The sequence below is a fragment of the Oncorhynchus masou genome, chromosome 16 (genome assembly GCF_036934945.1).
Source record: "Oncorhynchus masou masou isolate Uvic2021 chromosome 16, UVic_Omas_1.1, whole genome shotgun sequence".
In the NCBI taxonomy this organism is placed as follows: Eukaryota; Metazoa; Chordata; class Actinopteri; order Salmoniformes; family Salmonidae; genus Oncorhynchus; species Oncorhynchus masou.
This window is the reverse complement of record NC_088227.1, coordinates 40,133,395-40,157,682: the sequence shown is the minus strand read 5'-3', so window position 1 is coordinate 40,157,682 and position 24,288 is coordinate 40,133,395. Positions and strand designations below refer to the sequence as shown.

The 24,288-nt window shown below is 50.6% G+C and overlaps 1 protein-coding gene across 1 annotated transcript in view; it reads right to left on the bottom strand.

Annotated features, from left to right (window-relative positions):
* Positions 1 to 24,288, bottom strand: part of LOC135557946 (signal-induced proliferation-associated 1-like protein 1) — a 195,742-nt gene that overhangs the window by 43,118 nt on the left and 128,336 nt on the right. The window contains exons 10-12 of the mRNA XM_064991677.1: positions 23,058 to 23,161; positions 22,373 to 22,530; positions 9,834 to 10,413 (exon numbers count right to left, since the gene is read on the bottom strand). Of these exons, the coding sequence (XP_064847749.1) occupies positions 9,834 to 10,413; positions 22,373 to 22,530; positions 23,058 to 23,161 (842 nt within the window). The remainder of the gene's footprint in view (positions 1 to 9,833; positions 10,414 to 22,372; positions 22,531 to 23,057; positions 23,162 to 24,288) is intronic.

The following is a 24,288-nucleotide window of genomic DNA, read 5'->3' as shown; positions in this document are numbered from 1 at the left end:
AGAGAGAGAGCGGTCCGACGCAGAGAGAGAGACCGGGGTCCGACGTAGAGAGAGAGAGACCGGGGTCCGACGCAGAGAGAGAGAGACCGGGGTCCGACGCAGAGAGAGAGAGACCTAGGGTCCGACGCAGAGAGAGAGAGACCGGGGTCCGACGCAGAGAGAGAGACCGGGGTCCGACGCAGAGAGAGAGAGACCGGTCCGACGCAGAGAGAGAGACCGGTCCGACGCAGAGAGAGAGAGAGACCGGGTCCGACGTAGAGAACGAGAGAGACCGGGGTCCGACGAAGAGAGCGAGACCGGGGTCCGACGTAGAGAGAGAGAGACCGGGGTCCGACGTAGAGAGAGACCGGGGTTCGACGTAGAGAGAGAGAGACCGGGGTCCGACGTAGAGAGAGAGAGACACAGACCGGTCCGACGTAGAGAGAGAGAGAGCGGTCCGACACAGAGAGAGAAACCGGTCCGACGCAGAGAGAGAGACCGGTCCGACGCAGAGAGAGAGACCGGTCCGACGCAGAGAGAGAGACCGGTCCCCGACGTAGAGAGAGACCGGGGTCCGACGTAGAGAGAGACCGGGGTCCGACGTAGAGAGAGACCGGGTCCGACGTAGAGAGACCGGGTCCGACGTAGAGAGAGACCGGGGTCCGACGTAGAGAGAGACCGGGGTCCGACGTAGACAGAGACCGGGGTCCGACGTAGAGAGAGACCGGGGTCCGACGTAGAGAGAGAGACCGGTCCGACGCAGAGAGAGAGACCGGTCCGACGCAGAGAGAGAGACCGGTCCGATGCAGAGAGAGAGACCGGTCCGATGCAGAGAGAGAGACCGGTCCGATGCAGAGAGAGAGACCGGTCCGATGCAGAGAGAGAGACCGGTCCGATGCAGAGAGAGAGACCGGTCCGATGCAGAGAGAGAGACCGGTCCGATGCAGAGAGAGACACCGGTCCGATGCAGAGAGAGACCGGTCCCAAGCAGAGAGAGAGACCGGTCCGACGCAGAGAGAGAGACCGGTCCGACGCAGAGAGAGACCGGTCCCCGACGTAGAGAGAGACCGGGGTCCGACGTAGAGAGAGACCGGGGTCCGACGTAGAGAGAGACCGGGGTCCGACGTAGAGAGAGACCGGGGTCCGACGTAGAGAGAGAGAGACCGGTCCGACGTAGAGAGAGAGACCGGTCCGATGCAGAGAGAGAGACCGGTCCGATGCAGAGAGAGAGACCGGTCCGATGCAGAGAGAGACCAGTCCCAAGCAGAGAGACAGACCGGTCCCAAGCAGAGAGACCGGTCTGAGGTACAGTGCATTTGGAAGGTATTCAGACCCCTTTACTTTTTCACATTTTAGAGAAGGTTTTCATCAAGGATCTCTCTGTACTTTGCTACGTTCATCTTTCCCTCGATCCTGACTAGTCTCCCAGTCATTGCCGTGGAAAAACATCCCCACAGCATGTTGCTGCCACCAGCATGCTTCACCGTAGGGATGGTGCCAGGTTTCCTCCAGACATGACGCTTGGGCTTCAGGCCACAGAGTTCAATCTTGGTTTCATCAGACCAGAGAATCTTGAGTCTTCAGGTGTCTTTTGGCAAACTCCAAGCAGGCTGTCATGTGCCTTTTAATGAGGTGTGGCTTCCGTCTGGCCACTCTACCATAAAGGCCTGATTGGAGAGGAACTCTGGAGCTCTGTCAGAGTGACCATTGGGTTCTTGGTCACCTCCCTGACCAAGGCCCTTCTCCCCCAATTGCTCAGTTTGGCCAGGCGGTCAGCTGTAGGAAGAGTCTTGGTGGTTCCAAACTTCTTCCATTTAAGAATGATGGAGGCCACTTGTGTTCTTGGGGACCTTCAATGCTGCAGAAATGTTTAGGTACCCTTCCCCAGATCTGTTCCTCGACACAATCCTGTCTCGGGGCTCTACAGACAATTCCTTCCACCTCATGGCCTGGTTTTTACTCTGACATGCACTCTCAACTGTGGGACCTTATATAGACAGGTGTGTGCCTTTCCAAATTATGTCCAATCAATTGAATTTACCACAGGTGGACTCCAATCACGTTGTAGAAACATCTGAAGGATGATCAATGGAAAAAGCACCTGAGCTCAATTTCAAGTCTCATAGCAAAGGGTCTGAATACTTATTTACATAAGGTTTATGTTTTTTTTTTTAAATGTTTAATACATTCGCAAAACATCTAAAAAAAAAACAGTTTTTGCTTCGTCATCATGGGTTATTGTGATGTCACTATGGGGTATTGTGATGTCACTATGGGTTATTGTGATGTCACTATGGGTTATTGTGCGTAGATTCATGAAGAAAATGATTTATTGAATCCATTTCAGAATAAGGCTGTAAGGTAACAAAATGTGGAACAAGTCAAGGGGTCTGAATACTTTCTGAAAGCCCTGTAGATTGGGACAAGTCTGAGGTAGACAGAGCCTGGTCTGTGGTAGACAGAGCCTGGTCTGAGGTAGACAGAGCCCGGTCTGAGGTAGACAGAGCCCGGTCTGAGGTAGACAGAGCCCGGTCTGAGGTAGACAGAGCCCGGTCTGAGGTAGACAGAGCCCGGTCTGAGGTAGACAGAGCCCGGTCTGAGGTAGACAGAGCCCGGTCTGAGGTAGACAGAGCCCGGTCTGTGGTAGACAGAGCCCGGTCTGTGGTAGACAGAGCCCGGTCTGTGGTAGACAGAGCCCGGTCTGAGGTAGACAGAGCCCGGTCTGAGGTAGACAGAGCCCGGTCTGAGGTAGACAGAGCCCGGTCTGAGGTAGACAGAGCCCGGTCTGAGGTAGACAGAGCCCGGTCTGAGGTAGACAGAGCCCGGTCTGAGGTAGACAGAGCCCGGTCTGAGGTAGACAGAGCCCGGTCTGAGGTAGACAGAGCCCGGTCTGAGGTAGACAGAGCCCGGCCTGAGGTAGACAGAGCCCGGCCTGAGGTAGACAGAGCCCGGCCTGAGGTAGACAGAGCCCGGCCTGAGGTAGACAGAGCCCGGCCTGAGGTAGACAGAGCCCGGTCTGAGGTAGACAGAGCCCGGTCTGAGGTAGACAGAGCCCGGTCTGAGGTAGACAGAGCCCGGTCTGAGGTAGACAGAGCCCGGTCTGAGGTAGACAGAGCCCGGTCTGAGGTAGACAGAGCCCGGTCTGAGGTAGACAGAGCCCGGTCTGAGGTAGACAGAGCCCGGTCTGAGGTAGACAGAGCCCGGTCTGAGGTAGACAGAGCCCGGTCTGAGGTAGACAGAGCCCGGCCTGAGGTAGACAGAGCCCGGTCTGAGGTAGACAGAGCCCGGCCTGAGGTAGACAGAGCCTGGTCTGAGGTAGACAGAGCCTGGTCTGAGGTAGACAGAGCCTGGTCTGAGGTAGACAGAGCCTGGTCTGAGGTAGACAGAGCCTGGTCTGAGGTAGACAGAGCCTGGCCTGAGGTAGACAGAGATTGGTCTGAGGTAGACAGAGCCTGGTCTGAGGTAGACAGAGCCCGGTCTGAGGTAGACAGAGCCCGGTCTGAGGTAGACAGAGCCCGGCCTGAGGTAGACAGAGCCCGGTCTGAGGTAGACAGAGCCCGGTCTGAGGTAGACAGAGCCCGGTCTGAGGTAGACAGAGCCCGGTCTGAGGTAGACAGAGCCTGGCCTGAGGTAGACAGAGCCTGGCCTGAGGTAGACAGAGCCTGGTCTGAGGTAGACAGAGCCTGGTCTGAGGTAGACAGAGCCTGGTCTGAGGTAGACAGAGCCTGGTCTGAGGTAGACAGAGCCTGGTCTGAGGTAGACAGAGCCTGGTCTGAGGTAGACAGAGCCTGGCCTGAGGTAGACAGAGATTGGTCTGAGGTAGACAGAGCCTGGTCTGAGGTAGACAGAGCCTGGTCTGAGGTAGACAGAGATTGTCTTGAGGTAGACAGAGCCTGGTCTGAGGTAGACAGAGATTGTCTTGAGGTAGACAGAGCCTGGTCTGAGGTAGACAGAGCCTGGTCTGAGGTAGACAGCGCCTGGTCTGAGGTAGACAGCGCCTGGTCTGAGGTAGACAGCGCCTGGTCTGAGGTAGACAGCGCCTGGTCTGAGGTAGACAGCGCCTGGTCTGAGGTAGACAGAGCCTGGCCTGAGGTAGACAGAGCCTGGCCTGAGGTAGACAGAGCCTGGTCTGAGGTAGACAGAGCCTGGTCTGAGGTAGACAGAGCCTGGTCTGAGGTAGACAGAGCCTGGTCTGAGGTAGACAGAGATTGTCTTGAGGTAGACAGAGCCCGGTCTGAGGTAGACAGAGCCCGGTCTGAGGTAGACAGAGCCCGGTCTGAGGTAGACAGAGCCCGGTCTGAGGTAGACAGAGCCTGGTCTGAGGTAGACAGAGCCTGGTCTGAGGTAGACAGAGCCTGGTCTAAGGTAGACAGAGCCTGGTCTGAGGTAGACAGAGCCTGGTCTGAGGTAGACAGAGCCCGGTCTGAGGTAGACAGAGCCTGGTCTGAGGTAGACAGATATTGTCTTGAGGTAGACAGATATTGTCTTGAGGTAGACAGAGCCTGGTCTGTGGTAGACAGAGCCCGGTCTGAGGTAGACAGAGCCTGGTCTGAGGTAGACAGAGCCCGGTCTGAGGTAGACAGAGCCTGGTCTGAGGTAGACAGAGCCTGGTCTGAGGTAGACAGAGCCTGGTCTTGAGGTAGACAGAGCCTGGTCTGAGGTAGACAGAGCCTGGTCTGAGGTAGACAGAGCCTGGTCTGAGGTAGACAGAGCCCGGTCTGTGGTAGACAGAGATTGGTCTGAGGTAGACAGAGATTGGTCTGAGGTAGACAGAGATTGGTCTGAGGTAGACAGCGCCTGGTCTGTGGTAGACAGAGATTGTCTTGAGGTAGACAGAGATTGTCTTGAGGTAGACAGAGATCGTCTTGAGGTAGACAGGGAGTTTTGGGTTCTTAATACTCTCTGCAGTGTGTGTGTGTGTAATGTGTATGTTAGACCTCTTGCAGGAAGATGAGTGTGAGTTTATGAAGTACCAATATATTATTCCTCGGTCTCCTTCCTCCCGCTCCCTCACACAAAGGTGTCAGCAGCGACTGAAGAGCAACGCAGCCCCAGATACACTCGTTTCAAAATCGTGTCTGAAAGTGTTTTCATGACCAACTGCATTTCCCTCTTCTTGACTGGATCTACTAACACACAACAGACACACACTCTTTGCGGTGTGTGTGTGTGTGTGTGTGTGTGTGTGTGTGTGTGTGTGTGTGTGTGTGTGTGTGTGTGTGCGCGCGTGCGTGTGTGTGAGAGCTGGAGGAAATGGAGGAAGTCTTTCAGAACCAGCTGATGGTGATTACATAAGGAAATGGTTTTACATCGCGTGTTGCTATGGTAACAGATAAGAACCATCACCCCAGCAAATTATGAGTTAGGCTTGGTCCCAAGTGGCACCCTATTCCCTATATAGGTCACAACTCAGGGAACAGGGTACACTACTCAGGGAACACGACTCAGGGAACACTACTCAGGGAACACTACTCAGGGAACACTACTCAGGGAACACTACTCAGGGAGCAGGGAACACTACTCAGGGAGCAGGGAACACTACTCAGGGAGCAGGGAACACTACTCAGGGAGCAGGGAACACTACTCAGGGAGCAGGGAACACTACTCAGGGAACAGGGAACACTACTCAGGGAACAGGGAACACTACTCAGGGAACACTACTCAGGGAGCAGGGTACACTACTCAGGGAGCAGGGTACACTACTCAGGGAACACTACTCAGGGAGCAGGGTACACTACTCGGGGAGCAGGGAACACTACTCGGGGAGCAGGGTACACTACTCGGGGAGCAGGGTACACTACTCGGGGAACAGGGAACACTACTCGGGGAGCAGGGTACACTACTCGGGGAGCAGGGTACACTACTCGGGGAACAGGGAACACTACTCGGGGAACAGGGAACACTACTCGGGGAGCAGGGTACACTACTCGGGGAGCAGGGAACACTACTCGGGGAACAGGGAACACTACTCAGGGAACACTACTCAGGGAACAGGGAACACTACTCAGGGAACAGGGAACACTACTCAGGGAACACTACTCGGGGAGCAGGGAACACTACTCGGGGAACAGGGAACACTACTCGGGGAGCAGGGAACACTACTCGGGGAGCAGGGTACACTACTCGGGGAGCAGGGTACACTACTCGGGGAACAGGGAACACTACTCGGGGAGCAGGGTACACTACTCGGGGAGCAGGGTACACTACTCGGGGAACAGGGAACACTACTCGGGAACAGGGAACACTACTCGGGGAGCAGGGAACACTACTCGGGGAGCAGGGAACACTACTCGGGGAACAGGGAACACTACTCAGGGAACACTACTCAGGGAACAGGGAACACTACTCAGGGAACAGGGAACACTACTCAGGGAACACTACTCGGGGAGCAGGGAACACTACTCGGGGAACAGGGAACACTACTCGGGGAGCAGGGAACACTACTCGGGGAGCAGGGAACACTACTCGGGGAGCAGGGAACACTACTCGGGAGCAGGGAACACTACTCGGGGAGCAGGGAACACTACTCGGGAGCAGGGAACACTACTCGGGAGCAGGGAACACTACTCGGGGAGCAGGGAACACTACTCGGGAGCAGGGAACACTACTCGGGAGCAGGGAACACTACTCGGGAGCAGGGAACACTACTCGGGGAGCAGGGAACACTACTCGGGGAGCAGGGAACACTACTCGGGGAGCAGGGAACACTACTCGGGGAGCAGGGAACACTACTCGGGAGCAGGGAACACTACTCGGGAGCAGGGAACACTACTCGGGAGCAGGGAACACTACTCGGGGAGCAGGGAACACTACTCGGGGAGCAGGGAACACTACTCGGGGAGCAGGGAACACTACTCGGGGAGCAGGGAACACTACTCGGGGAGCAGGGAACACTACTCGGGGAGCAGGGAACACTACTCAGGGAGCAGGGAACACTACTCAGAACAGGGTACACTACTCAGGGAGCAGGGAACACTACTCAGGGAGCAGGGAACACTACTCAGGGAGCAGGGAACACTACTCAGGGAGCAGGGAACACTACTCAGGGAGCAGGGAACACTACTCGGGGAGCAGGGAACACTACTCGGGGAGCAGGGAACACTACTCGGGGAGCAGGGAACACTACTCGGGGAGCAGGGAACACTACTCGGGGAGCAGGGAACACTACTCGGGGAGCAGGGAACACTACTCGGGGAGCAGGGAACACTACTCAGAACAGGGTACACTACTCAGAACAGGGTACACTACTCAGAACAGGGTACACTACTCAGAACAGGGTACACTACTCAGAACAGGGTACACTACTCAGAACAGGGTACACTACTCAGAACAGGGTACACTACTCAGAACAGGGTACACTACTCAGAACAGGGTACACTACTCAGAACAGGGTACACTACTCAGAACAGGGTACACTACTCAGAACAGGGTACACTACTCAGGGAGCAGGGTACACTACTCAGGGAACACTACTCAGGGAGCAGGGAACACTACTCAGAACAGGGTACACTACTCAGGGAACACTACTCAGGGAGCAGGGAACACTACTCAGGGAGCAGGGCACACCACTCAGGGAGCAGGGAACACTACTCAGGGAACAGGAAACACTACTCAGGGAACAGGGAACACTACTCAGGGAGCAGGGAACACTACTCAGGGAGCACTACCCAGGGAGCAGGGAACACTACTCAGAACAGGGTACACTACTCAGGGAACACTACTCAGGGAGCAGGGAACACTACTCAGGGAACACTACCCAGGGAGCAGGGAACACTACTCAGGGAACACTACCCAGGGAGCAGGGAACACTACCCAGGGAGCAGGGAACACTACTCAGGGAACACTACTCAGGGAGCAGGGAACACTACCCAGGGAGCAGGGAACACTACTCAGGGAGCAGGGAACACTACTCAGGGAACAGGGAACACTACTCAGGGAACAGGAAACACTACTCAGGGAACAGGGAACACTACTCAGGGAGCAGGGAACACTACTCAGGGAGCACTACCCAGGGAGCAGGGAACACTACTCAGAACAGGGTACACTACTCAGGGAACACTACTCAGGGAGCAGGGAACACTACTCAGGGAACACTACCCAGGGAGCAGGGAACACTACTCAGGGAACACTACCCAGGGAGCAGGGAACACTACCCAGGGAGCAGGGAACACTACTCAGGGAACACTACTCAGGGAGCAGGGAACACTACCCAGGGAGCAGGGAACACTACTCAGGGAGCAGGGAACACTACTCAGGGAACAGGGAACACTACTCAGGGAACAGGGAACACTACTCAGGGAACAGGGAACACTACTCAGGGTACACTACTCAGGGTACACTACTCAGGAAACACTACTCAGGAAACACTACTCAGGGAACACTACTCAGGGAACAGGGAACACTACTCAGGGAGCAGGGAACACTACTCAGGGAGCAGGGAACACTACTCAGGGAGCATTACCCAGGGAGCAGGGAACACTACTCAGAACAGGGTACACTACTCAGGGAACACTACTCAGGGAGCAGGGAACACTACTCAGGGAACACTACCCAGGGAGCAGGGAACACTACTCAGGGAACACTACCCAGGGAGCAGGGAACACTACCCAGGGAGCAGGGAACACTACCCAGGGAGCAGGGAACACTACTCAGGGAGCAGGGAACACTACTCAGGGAACAGGGAACACTACTCAGGGAACAGGGAACACTACTCAGGGAACAGGGAACACTACTCAGGGAACAGGGAACACTACTCAGGGAACAGGGAACACTACTCAGGGAACACTACTCAGGGAACACTACTCAGGGAACACTACTCAGGGAACACTACTCAGGGAACACTACTCAGGGAGCAGGGAACACTACTCAGGGAGCAGGGAGCACTACTCAGGGAGCAGGGAGCACTACTCAGGGAGCACTACTCAGGGAACACTACTCAGGGAACACTACTCAGGGAACACTACTCAGGGAACACTACTCAGGGAACACTACTCAGGGAACACTACTCAGGGAACAGGGAACACTACTCAGGGAGCAGGGAACACTACTCAGGGAGCAGGGAACACTACTCAGGGAGCACTACTCAGGGAGCACTACTCAGGGAGCACTACTCAGGGAACACTACTCAGGGAACAGGGAACACTACTCAGGGAGCAGGGAACACTACTCAGGGAGCACTACTCAGGGAACACTACTCAGGGAACACTACTCAGGGAACAGGGAACACTACTCAGGGAACACTACTCAGGGAACAGGGAACACTACTCAGGGAACACTACTCAGGGAACAGGGAACACTACTCAGGGAACAGGGAACACTACTCAGGGAACACTACTCAGGGAACAGGGAACACTACTCAGGGAACACTACTCAGGGAACAGGGAACACTACTCAGGGAACAGGGAACACTACTCACGGAACAGGGAACACTACTCAGGGAACAGGGAACACTACTCAGGGAACACTACTCAGGGAACAGGGAACACTACTCAGGGAACACTACTCAGGGAACAGGGAACACTACTCGGGGAACACTACTCAGGGAACAGGGAACACTACTCAGGGAACAGGGAACACTACCCAGGGAACACTACTCAGGGATGACATCATCAGTAGACAGACTAGACAACAACGTCTGTCTATAAGATGACATCATCATTAGGCAGACTAGACACAACAACGTCTGTCTATAAGATGACATCATCAGTAGACAGACTAGACACAACAACGTCTGTCTATAAGATGACATCATCATTAGGCAGACTAGACAACAACTTCTGACTGAAACAATAAGACATGACACTGGAACAGAATGTACTGTGTGTCTGTCTGTGTGTTGTGTCTCTTCTCCTCACCTCCAGTCGTTTCACCACCTCTCTGAAGTCCTCTGTGTTGTTACTGACAGACCTCAAAGACACACTCTCCCCTCTCTCATAGAAGATCCTCATGGAGGCGGGACTCCCCAGCGTCCAGCCAATCACGTCCTTAGTAGCACAGTTAAACACCACGGCCTTGGCCTCCTGATCCAATAGGATGAGGAAGTCGTTGGAAATAGCCAATAGCGCTTCGAGCTCTCCTCCCGCTCCATGATCCTCTGCGTGGACCGCCCACGTGACGGCGCCGAGGCTCCTAAGCTCCGCCCCCGCATACGGACGACTCTTCTCCTTCTTCTTGTGAGCCAATGAGATGAAGGGGAATTTCCCGGACGGGTCGATGGGGGTCGACGTGGTGTTGCGCTCTGCCAAGTCTCTGAGGTACTCCTGACGTGTCCGTGTCGCCATGGCGCGGAACTTGTGAGACTTGTGGGCGGCATTCTCTGCGTTGATGACTTTGGCCAAAAGGAAGTCCCGGAATGTGGAGGACTTTGGGAAGGACACGCCCTCTGGGATGGGAGGGCCGAAGGACGGGACGTCACGAGAACGACTGACCGCCACGCTACACACAGAGAGAGACAGAGAGAGAGAGAGAGAGAGAGAGAGAGAGACAGAGAGACAGAGACACAGAGAGACAGAGACACAGAGACACAGAGAGACAGAGACACAGAGAGACAGAGACACAGAGAGAAAATCCTCTGCATTATCATTAACAGCAGACTCGTACACTTCCTCAATGAAAACAATGTACTGAGCAAATGTCAAATTGGCTTTTTACCAAATTACTGTACAACAGACCATGTATTCACCCTGCACACCCTAATTGACAACCAAACAAACCAAAACAAAGGCAAAGTCTTCTCATGCTTTGTTGATTTCAAAAAAGCCTTCGACTCAATTTGGCATGAGGGTCTGCTATACAAACTGATGGAAAGTGGTGTTGGGGGTAAAACATACAACATCATAAAATCCATGTACACAAACAACAAGTGTGCGGTTAAAATTGGCAAAAAACACACAAATTTCTTCACACAGGGTCGTGGGGTTAGACAGGGATGCAGCTTAAGCCCCACCCTCTTCAACATATATATCAACGAATTGGCGCGGGCACTAGAAAAGTCTGCAGCACCCGGCCTCACCCTACTAGAATCCGAAGTCAAATGTCTGCTGTTTGCTGATGATCTGGTACTTATGTCACCAACCAAGGAGGGCCTACAGCAGCACCTAGATCTTATGCACAGATTCTGTCAGACCTGGACCCTGACAGTAAATCTCAGTAAGACCAAAATAATGGTGTTCCAAAAAACGTCCAGTCACCAGGACCACAAATACAAATTCCATCTAGACACTGTTGCCCTAGAGCACACAAACAACTATACATACCTTGGCCTAAACATCAGCGCCACAGGTAACTTCCACAAAGCTGTGAACGATCTGAGAGACAAGGCAAGAAGGGCCTTCTATGCCATCAAAAGGAACATAAATTTCAACATACCAATTAGGATCTGGCTAAAAATACTTGAATCAGTCATAGAGCCCATTGTCCTCTATGGTTGTGAGGTCTGGGGTCCGCTCACCAACCAAGACTTCACAAAATGGGACAAACACCAAATTGAGACTCTGCACGCAGAATTCTGCAAAAATATCCTCAGTGTACAACGTAGAACACCAAATAATGCATGCAGAACAGAATTAGGCCGATACCCACTAATTATCAAAATCCAGAAAAGAGCCGTTAAATTCTATAACCACCTAAAAGGAAGCGATTCCCAAACCTTCCACAACAAAGCCATCACCAACAGACAGATGAACCTGGAGAAGAGTCCCCTAAGCAAGCTGGCCTTGGGGCTCTGTTCACAAACACACCCCACAGAGCCCCAGGACAGCAGCACAATTAGACCCAACCAAAACATGAGAAAACAAAAAGATAATTACTTGGCACATTGGAAAGAATTAACAAAAAAAAGAGCAAACTAGAATGCTATTTGGCCCTAAACAGAGAGTACACAGCGGCAGAATACCTGACCACTGTGACTGACCCAAAATTAAGGAAAGCTTTGACTATGTACAGACTCCATTGTAAATACAACCCATATCTATGCTTATTTATTTTATCTTGTGTCCTTTACCATTTGTACATTGTAAAAACACTGTATATATATATAATATGACATTGGTAATGTCTTTATTGTTTTGAAACTTCTGTATGTGTGATGTCTACAGTTAATTTTTATTGTTTATTTCACTTTATTTTTTATCTACCTTACTTGCTTTGGCAATGTTAACACATGTTTCCCATGCTAATAAAGACCTTGAATTGAATTGAATTGAGAGACAGAGAGAGAGAGACAGGGATGCAACTTAAGTCCCTCTTCAACATGTACAGTTGAAGTCGGAAGTTTACATACACTTAGGTTGGAGTCATTAAAACTCGTTTTTCAACCACTCCACAAATTTCTTGTTAACAAACAATAGTTTTGGCAAGTCGGTCAGGACATCTACTTTGTACATGACATAAGAAATTTGTCCAACAATTGTTTACAGACAGATTATTTCACTTATTTCACTGTATCACAATTCCAGTGGGTCAGAAGTTTACATACACTAAGTTGACTGTACCATTAAACAGCTTGGAAAATTCCAGAAAATGATGTCATGGCTTTAAGAAGCTTCTGATTTACATGTTCGCAAACACAACCCGCAGAGCCCCAGGACAGCAACACAATTAGACCCAACCAAATCATGAGAAAACAAAAAGATAATTAAGAATTAATTAATTTACAAAAGGACAGCGCCGTCATTGTAAATAAGGCCGTCATTGTAAATAAGAATTTGTTCTTAACTGACTTGCCTAGTTAAATAAAGGTCAAATAAAACAAAATAAAGAACACGTGATGCAATTAACTGTCTCAGGACCTGGAGTTTTACTGATCACCTAACTTGATCAGGAACAACTCAGGGCCCTATTTTAGAACTGCAGGTAAAACACCCAGCAAAACATTCCCCCTCTCATTTCATCTCCATTCTCCTTTTAAAGAGAAAGAATCATTACATACTTAGTGCTTATATTTTAAGAGACCTAGTGAGAGACAGACAGGGAGAGAGAGAGACCGAGTGAGAGACATATGGAGAGAGAGAGAGAGAGAGAGAGACCTAGTGAGAGAGACAGGGAGAGAGAGAGAGACCTAGTGAGAGAGACAGACAGAGAGAGAGAGAGACCTAGTGAGAGACAGACAGGGAGAGAGAGAGACCTAGTGAGAGACAGACAGGGAGAGAGAGACCTAGTGAGAGACAGACAGGAAGAGAGAGAGAGACCTAGTGAGAGACAGACAGGCAGAGAGAGAGACCTAGTGAGAGACAGACAGGCAGAGAGAGAGACCTAGTGAGAGACAGACAGGGAGAGAGAGAGACCTAGTGAGAGACAGACAGGGAGAGAGAGACCTAGTGAGAGACAGACAGGGAGAGAGAGACCTAGTGAGAGACAGACAGGGAGAGAGAGAGAGAGAGAGAGAGACCTAGTGAGAGACAGACAGGGAGAGAGAGAGAGAGACCTAGTGAGAGACAGACAGGGAGAGAGAGAGAGAGAGACCTAGTGAGAGACAGACAGGGAGAGAGAGCTGCCTGTATGTATTTCTCCCTCCTGTCCTCAGATGAGAGGATGAGAGTGAGGTGCGGTAGAACACATGTCTATGGTCTCTCTATGATTGCAGTGATACAAACAACTACAGGAGTATCTTAATTGTATCATCCTGTTGCAGGAGAACTTTCCTACAACACAGGACATGTTAAACTTGTAATGTATTTGAGGTTTAAAAAGGCTTCTTAAGTTAGTAATTTACACTTTGAAAATTTCAGACTTGAATTTCCCCTCACGAAAAATGTATACAAATGTTTCATCCGCGACAAATACGTCCAGTGATTATAATCCACATAATAATTCACATTTCCTGTTCCTGCAGGATGATTTCCTGTTCCTGCTGTAGGAGACTGGCTCAAATGAAGATCCTACATGGGTACTACATGCTACATACTACATGGGTACTACATGCTACATACTACATGGGTACTACATGCTACATACTACATGGGTACTACATGCTACATACTACTACATGCTACATACTACATGGGTACTACATGCTACATACTACATGCTACATGGGTACTACATGCTACATACTACATGGGTACTACATTCTACATACTACATGGGTACCACATGCTACATGGGTACTACATGCTACATGGGTACTACATGCTACATACTACATGGGTACTACATGCTACATACTACATGGGTACTACATGCTACATGGGTACTACATGCTACATACTACATGGGTACTACATGCTACATGGGTACTACATACTACATGGGTACTACATGCTACATACTACATGGGTGCTACATACTACATGGGTACTACATGCTACATACTACATGGGTACTACATGCTACATACTACATGGGTACTACATGCTACATACTACATGGGTACTACATGCTACACGGGTACTACATACTACATGGGTACTACATGCTACATGGGTACTACATACTACATGGGTACTACATGCTACATGGGTACTACATGCTACATACTACATGGGTACTACATACTACATGGGTACTACATGCTACATGGGTACTGTGTGGGCTGAGGGTCTCTCTCTCCTGTGCTGCTGCCCACACAGTGAGTGTTACTCAGAGAGCATTATATTTGTGTCTGAGCACAGGCCAATAGTACACGACCCAGAGAATGGGTACGTCAGGAGAGCCAGAGAGGAATTAACATCACGAACAGCACAACCTGACCCAGAAAACTTATTTTTATCTGATCAAATGCTGTCATGTACCTTACAGAATAAACACCCCGTTCTCTTGAATAAAACAAACCAAAACATATATTGCATTGAACATCATAACTCTGTATCTGTTCAACACAATACCAATGTCATATCAACGTTATATAGGGGTGTGCCTTACAGAATAAGCCCATTTGTCTTCATATTAAGCACTACCCTGTATATAGCCTCCACATTGACTAGGTACTGGTACCCCCTGTATATAGCCTCCACATTGACACTGTACCCCCTGTATATAGCCTCCACATTGACACTGTACCCCCTGTATATAGCCTCCACATTGACACTGTACCGTAACACCCTGTATATAGCCTCCACATTGACACTGTACCGTAACACCCTGTATATAGCCTCCACATTGACTCTGTACCCCCTGTATATAGCCTCCACATTGACACTGTACCCCCTGTATATAGCCTCCACATTGACACTGTACCCCCTGTATATAGCCTCCACATTGACTCTGTACCCCCTGTATATAGCCTCCACATTGACTCGGTTCCCCCTGTATATAGCCTCCACATTGACACTGTACCCCCTGTATATAGCCTCCACATTGACTCGGTTCCCCCTGTATATAGCCTCCACATTGACTCTGTACCGTAACACCCTGTATATAGTCTCCACATTGACACTGTACCGTAACACCCTGTATATAGCCTCCACATTGACACTGTACCGTAACACCCTGTATATAGTCTCCACATTGACACTGTACCGTAACACCCTGTATATAGCCTCCACATTGACACTGTACCGTAACACCCTGTATATAGCCTCCACATTGACTCTGTACCGTAACACCCTGTATATAGCCTCCACACTGACTCTGTACCGTAACACCCTGTATATAGCCTCCACATTGACTCTGTACCGTAACACCCTGTATATAGCCTCCACATTGACACTGTACCCCCTGTATATAGCCTCCACATTGACTCGGTACCCCCTGTATATAGCCTCCACATTGACACTGTACCCCCTGTATATAGCCTCCACATTGACACTGTACCCCCTGCATATAGCCTCCACATTGACACTGTACCCCCTGTATATAGCCTCCACATTGACACTGTACCCCCTGTATATAGCCTCCACATTGACACTGTACCCCCTGTATATAGCCTCCACATTGACACTGTACCCCCTGTATATAGCCTCCACATTGACACTGTACCCCCTGTATATAGCCTCCACATTGACTCTGTACCCCCTGTATATAGCCTCCACATTGACTCGGTACCCCCTGTATATAGCCTCCACATTGACTCTGTACCCCCTGTATATAGCCTCCACATTGACTCTGTACCCCCTGTATATAGCCTCCACATTGACTCGGTACCCCCTGTATATAGCCTCCACATTGACTCTGTACCCCCTGTATATAGCCTCCACATTGACTCGGTACCCCCTGTATATAGCCTCCACATTGACACTGTACCCCCTGTATATAGCCTCCACATTGACTCTGTACCCCCTGTATATAGCCTCCACATTGACACTGTACCCCCTGTATATAGCCTCCACATTGACACTGTACCCCCTGTATATAGCCTCCACATTGACACTGTACCCCCTGTATATAGCCTCCACATTGACACTGTACCCCCTGTATATAGCCTCCACATTGACACTGTACCCCCTATATATAGCCTCCACATTGACACTGTACCCCCTGTATATGGCCCCCACATTGACACTGTACCCCCTGTATTTAGCCTCCACATTGACACTGTACCCCCTGTATATAGCCTCCACATTGACACTGTACCCCCTGTATATAGCCTCCACATTGACACTGTACCCCCTATATATGGCCTCCACATTGACACTGTACCCCCTGTATATGGCCCCCACATTGACACTGTACCCCCTGTATATAGCCTCCACATTGACACTGTACCCCCTGTATATAGCCTCCACATTGACACTGTACCCCCTGTATATAGCCTCCACATTGACACTGTACCCCCTGTATATAGCCTCCACATTGACACTGTACCCCCTGTATATAGCCTCCACATTGACTCGGTACCCCCTGTATATAGCCTCCACATTGACACTGTACCCCCTGTATATAGCCTCCACATTGACACTGTACCCCCTGTATATAGCCCCCACATTGACACTGTACCCCCTGTATATAGCCTCCACATTGACACTGTACCCCCTGTATATAGCCTCCACATTGACACTGTACCCCCTGTATATAGCCTCCACATTGACACTGTACCCCCTGTATATAGCCTCCACATTGACACTGTACCCCCTGTATATAGCCCCCACATTGACTCTGTACCCCCTGTATATAGCCTCCACATTGACACTGTACCCCCTGTATATAGCCTCCACATTGACACTGTACCCCCTGTATATAGCCTCCACATTGACTCGGTACCCCCTGTATATAGCCTCCACATTGACTCGGTACCCCCTGTATATAGCCTCCACATTGACACTGTACCCCCTGTATATAGCCTCCACATTGACACTGTACCCCCTGTATATAGCCTCCACATTGACACTGTACCCCCTGTATATAGCCTCCACATTGACACTGTACCCCCTGTATATAGCCTCCACATTGACACTGTACCCCCTGTATATAGCCTCCACATTGACACTGTACCCCCTGTATATAGCCTCCACATTGACACTGTACCCCCTGCATATAGCCTCCACATTGACTCGGTACCCCCTGTATATAGCCTCCACATTGACACTGTACCCCCTGCATATAGCCTCCACATTGACACTGTACCCCCTGTATATAGCCCCCACATTGACACTGTACCCCCTGTATATAGCCCCCACATTGACACTGTACCCCTGTATATAGCCTCCACATTGACACTGTACCCCCTGCATATAGCCTCCACATTGACTCGGTACCCCCTGTATATAGCCTCCACATTGACACTGTACCCCCTGCATATAGCCTCCACATTGACACTGTACCCCCTGTATATAGCCTCCACATTGACACTGTACCCCCTGTATATAGCCCCCACATTGACACTGTACCCCCTGTATATAGCCCCCACATTGACATTGTACCCCCTGTATATAGCCCCCACATTGACACTGTACCCCTGTATATAGCCCCCACATTGACTCAGTACCCCCTGTATATAGCCTCCACATTGACTCGGTACCCCCTGTATATAGCCTCCACATTGACTCTGTACCGGTACCCCCTGTATATAGCCTCCACATTGACTCTGTACCGGTACCCCCTGTATATAGCCTCCACATTGACTCTGTACATGTACCCCCTGTATATAGCTTTCAGCCCTGTTATTGTTGTACATTTATTGTGTTACTTTTTGACTGATTCAATTTTTTTGGTTAAGGGCTTGTAAGTAAGCATTTCCCGGTAAGGTCCCGTACTAGGTCCGGACACTCCCGTACTAGGTCCGGACACTCCCGTACTAGGTCCGGACACTCCCGTACTAAGTCAGGACACTCCCATACTAAGTCAGGAGACTCCCATACTAAGTCAGGAGACTCCCATACTAAGTCAGGAGACTCCCATACTAAGTCAGGAGACTCCCATACTAAGTCAGGACACTCCCATACTAAGTCAGGACACTCCCATACTAAGTCAGGAGACTCCCATACTAAGTCAGGACACTCCCATACTAAGTCAGGACACTCCCATACTAAGTCAGGACACTCCCATACTAAGTCAGGAGACTCCCATACTAAGTCAGGAGACTCCCATACTAAGTCAGGAGACTCCCATACTAAGTCAGGACACTCCCATACTAGGTCAGGACACTCCCATACTAAGTCAGGACACTCCCATACTAAGTCAGGACACTCCCATACTAAGTCAGGACACTCCCATACTAAGTCAGGAGACTCCCATACTAAGTCAGGACACTCCCATACTAAGTCAGGACACTCCCATACTAAGTCAGGACACTCCCATACTAAGTCAGGACACTCCCATACTAAGTCAGGACACTCCCATACTAAGTCAGGACACTCCCATACTAAGTCAGGACACTCCCATACTAAGTCAGGACACTCCCATACTAAGTCAGGACACTCCCATACTAAGTCAGGACACTCCCATACTAAGTCAGGACACTCCCATACTAAGTCAGGACACTCCCATACTAAGTCAGGACACTCCCATACTAAGTCAGGACACTCCCATACTAAGTCAGGACACTCCCATACTAGGTCAGGACACTCCCATACTAGGTCAGGACACTCCCATACTAGGTCAGGACACTCCCATACTAGGTCAGGACACTCCCATACTAGGTCAGGACACTCCCATACTAGGTCAGGACACTCCCATACTAGGTCAGGACACTCCCATACTAGGTCAGGACACTCCCATACTAGGTCAGGACACTCCCATACTAGGTCAGGACACTCCCATACTAGGTCAGGACACTCCCATACTAAGTCAGGACACTCCCATACTAAGTCAGGACACTCCCATACTAAGTCAGGACACTCCCATACTAAGTCAGGACACTCCCATACTAAGTCAGGACACTCCCATACTAAGTCAGGACACTCCCATACTAAGTCAGGACACTCCCATACTAGGTCAGGACACTCCCATACTAAGTCAGGACACTCCCATACTAAGTCAGGACACTCCCATACTAAGTCAGGACACTCCCATACTAAGTCAGGACACTCCCATACTAAGTCAGGACACAGCCATAAGCCTCAACAACACAGTATTATTGTTGGTCTAAAACATCTTTTCCAGAATATAGAGATGAATAGCCTGTCATGTTAAATCGAGGAACACCACCACAGGGATAATAGCATTACTACCGCTACCAACTACAGTCTATTAAACACCAGGGGAGCTAGCTGGAACGACAGACTCCATAAAACACACAGCCTAACCAGAGAGACAGCCACGCCAACAACCTGCTAAATGAACAGCTCAGACCTTCCATGCTTCACAAAGGCTTTACTGTCCCAAACACATTAGTTGGTTGTCAATCATAAATAGACACACTTCCAAAACCCTCCATCACCACTAAACCCCCCATCACCACTAAACCCCCCATCACCACTAGACCCCCCATCACCACTAGACCCCCCATCCCACTAGACCCCCCATCCCACTAGACCCCCCATCCCACTAGACCCTCCATCCCACTAGAACCCCCATCCCACTAGACCCCCCATCCCACTAGACCCCCCATCACCACTAAACTCCCCATCACCACTAAACCCTCCATCCCACTAGACCCCCCATCACCACTAAACCCTCCATCCCACACGACCCCCATCCCACTAAACCCTCCATCCCACACGACCCCCATCCCACTAGACCCCCCATCCCACTAGACACCCCATCACCACTAAACCCCCCATCCCACTAGACCCCCCAAGGGGCAGGTATTTAGTGACATGATGGTGGAGGAGAGAAGAGGGGCAGGAGGTGGCCATTGTGTGCAGGCCGGTACAGTCCTACATCTGGTTGGAGAGCAGGGTGTGTGTGTGTGTGTGTGTGTGTGTGTGTGTGTGTGTGTGTGTGTGTGTGTGTGTGTGTGTGTGTGTGTGTGTGTGTGTCAAGCCATTGTATCTTCCCTATGCCACTCTACAGCTTTGTGTACAGCAGGCAAGAACCCCACAGAGAACCAGGTCACACAATAAACCCTAACAGCTATTAAAACAGCTATTAACAAGATGGAGAAAGAGAGAGGGAGGGAGACAGGAGAGAAAGATGAGGAAGGATAGAGAGAGAGAGATATGAGAGAGAGAGAGATATGAGAGAGAGATGAGAGAGAGAGATAAGAGAGAGAGAAGAGGGAAGAGAAGAGGAGAGAGAGAGAGATGGAGGGGGGAAAGCAGGGAGAAGGGAAATGAGTGTAGGGAAAGGGAGAAATAGTCCATTATAGCAGGAGAGGTAGAAAACAGGAAAACAGAGAGAAAGTGTAAATGGACAGATGATACTGTTCTCATCATGAAGTCTCACTCCCAGAGGAGAAGCTGGAAGGAAACAAGCAATTATTTCTCCTTTCATTAACATCTCTCGCCGACTGCGTGCATGCATGTGTGTGTGTGTGTGTGTGTTAGTTAAAGCCTTAAAGGAGGTCTCAGAGGGATAGACGGGAGTCAGTTAGGGACACACGGTCTTGGAGGAGGAAACTGCCCCAGACTGTTTTATTTCAACACTCAGCGATACGAACATAAAGAGCGATGCAACATATTATATAGAGTGCTGAAGCAAGAGGAAGATGTTCACAGAAACGGGCCTGAATGCACTTTATTCTAGGTGCTGGAATGGGAGGCTGAGTAGAGGGAAGAGGAGGCTGGGTAGAGGCTGAGTAGAGGGAAGAGGAGGCTGAGTAGAGGCTGAGTAGAGGGAAGAGGAGGCTGGGTAGAGGCTGAGTAGAGGGAAGAGGAGGCTGAGTAGAGGGAAGAGGAGGCTGGGTAGAGGCTGAGTAGAAGAAAGAGGAGGCTGAGTAGAGGGAAGAGGAGGCTGGGTAGAGGCTGAGTAGAGGGAAGAGGAGGCTGAGTAGAGGCTGAGTAGAGGCTGAGTAGAAGAAAGAGGAGGCTGAGTAGAGGGAAGAGGGGGTTGCAGGTAGCCATTACATTACATTTACCTCGTGGTTAGAGCGTTGGGCCACTAAACGAAAGATTGCTGGATCGAATCCCAGAGCTGACAAAGCAAAAATCTGTCATTCTGCCCCCTGAACAAGGCAGTCAACCCACTGTTCCCCCGAATAAGGCAGTCAACCCACTGTTCCCCTGAAATAGGCAGGTAACCCAATGTTCCCCTGAACAAGGCAGTCAACCCACTGTTCCCCTGAACAAGGCAGTCAACCCACTGTTCCCCTGAACAAGGCAGTCAACCCACTGTTCCCCTGAACAAGGCAGTTAACCCACTGTTCCCCTGAACTAGGCAGGTAACCCACTGTTCCCCCAAACAAGGCAGTCAACCCACTGTTCCCCTGAACAAGGCGGTTAACCCACTGTTCCCCTGAACTAGGCAGGTAACCCACTGTTCCCCCGAATAAGGCAGTCAACCCACTGTTCCCCTGAACTAGGCAGGTAACCCACTGTTCCCCCGAATAAGGCAGTCAACCCACTGTTCCCCTGAAATAGGCAGGTAACCCACTGTTCCCCTGAACAAGGCAGTCAACCCACTGTTCCCCTGAACAAGGCAGTTAACCCACTGTTCCCCTGAACAAACAGTTAACCCACTGTTCCCCTGAACAAGGCAGGTAACCCACTGTTCCCCTGAACAAGGCAGTCAACCCACTGTTCCCCTGAACAAGGCAGTCAACCCACTGTTCCCCTGAACAAGGCAGTCAACCCACTGTTCCCCTGAACAAGGCAGGTAACCCACTGTTCCCCTGAACAAGGCAGTTAACCCACTGTTCCCCTAAACAAGGCAGTTAACCCACTGTTCCCCTGAACCAGGCAGGTAACCCACTGTTCCCCTGAACTAGGCAGGTAACCCACTGTTCCCCCAAACAAGGCGGTTAACCCACTGTTCCCCTGAACAAGGCGGTTAACCCACTGTTCCCCTGAACTGTACTGCAGTAGGTCTACCTCCAACAGGTTGTGTGTGTGTGTGTGTGTGTGTGTGTGTGTGTGTGTGTGTGTGTGTGTGTGTGTGTGTGTGTGTGTGTGTGTGTGTGTGTGTTAGACATTCCACTCACCTGTAAGTGGTGTTGTCAGAGCAGGGTTGATGTGCTCTCACCACTACGAACACGTGTTGGAAGTGAGAGCGTATGTTCTTGGGGGTGAAGGGTTGAGCCCCAGGCTCCTGGAATACGATGGTCACTATGTCATTTCCTATGTGACGCTTCCTCAGGAGCTGTGAGGAGACAGACACAACAAGGGGGGACAGAAACAACAAGGGGGGACAGAAACAGACACAACAGGGGGGCAGACACAACAAGGGGGGGACAGAGACAGGCACAACAAGGGGGGACAGAAACAGACACGACAATGGGGGGGGGGGACAGACACGACAAGGGGGGGGGACAGGCACAACGGGGGGGGGACGGGGACAGACAACAGGGGGGGACGGGGACAGACAACGGGGGGGACAGACACAACAGGGGGGGACAGACACAGATAAAAACTCACAGCAAAGACATTTGAACAACAAGAAAAACATGTCTTTACAATCTATCAATGACTGTAGAATGTGACACTTAAAAAAAAAAAAATCATTCATTGCGTTGGAATGACAGAGAAAACAGGACACTGAAATGAGGGGCCATCTTGGCTTCACAGCGAGTCACTACAACGGCTCACCGAACTACAACCACCCTGTTATTTACTTTATTCCCTGGATTCATTTGAAAGTGTTACAAACTCAACCGTACCAACACAGACCTGTTGTTTGTTGTTGGGTGTGTAGGGCAGCATGGTGGACACGTGGAACATCACCTCGTAGTCCTTATAGGTGGTGTACAGGGAGTGGGTCCCTGTTGAGTCAGCTGGAGGAGAGACAGACAGTAACTAGAGTTAGACAGACAGTAACTAGAGTTAGACCGACAGTAACTAGAGTTAGACCGACAGTAACTAGAGTTAGACAGACAGTAACTAGAGTTAGACAGACAGTAACTAGAGTTAGACAGACAGTAACTAGAGTTAGACCGACAGTAACTAGAGTTAGACCGACAGTAACTAGAGTTAGACCGACAGTAACTAGAGTTAGACAGACAGTAACTAGAGTTAGACAGACAGTAACTCGAGTTAGACAGACAGTAGAGATAGACAGACAGTAGAGATAGACAGACAGGTTCCTAGTCCTTATAGGTGGTGTACAGGGAGTGGGTCCCTGTTGAGTCAGCCAGAAGAGAGACCGACAGTAACTAGACTTAGACAGACAGGTTCATACAGTCGTGGCCAAAAGTTTTGAGAATGGGTCCTATTCCCTCTGTTCTGGGTCCTATTCCCTCTGTTCTGGGTCTATGAATGGGTCCTATTCCCTCTGTTCTGGGTCTATGAAGGGGTCCTATTCCCTCTGTTCTGGGTCTATGAAGGGGTCCTATTCCCTCTGTTCTGGGTCTATGAATGGGTCCTATTCCCCCTGTTCTGGGTCCTATTCCCTCTGTTCTGGGTCTATGAATGGGTCCTATTCCCTCTGTTCTGGGTCCTATTCCCTCTGTTCTGGGTCTATGAATGGGTCCTATTCCCTCTGTTCTGGGTCTATGAATGGGTCCTATTCCCTCTGTTCTGGGTCCTATTCCCTCTGTTCTGGGTCTATGAATGGGTCCTATTCCCCCTGTTCTGGGTCCTATTCCCTCTGTTCTGGGTCTATGAATGGGTCCTATTCCCTCTGTTCTGGATCTATGAATGGGTCCTATTCCCCCTGTTCTGGGTCCTATTCCCTCTGTTCTGGGTAGAAAGTGTTCTTCTTGACAGTCCTCTATACTGAAACGTGGAAACATTAGGGGGGGGGGGGGCTGAAACGTGGAAACATTAGGGGGGGGCTGAAACGTGGAAACATTAGGGGGGCTGAAACGTGGAAACATTAGGGGGGAGGGGCTGAAACGTGGAAACATTAGGGGGGAACTGAAACGTGGAAACATTAGGGGGGGGAACTGAAACGTGGAAACAT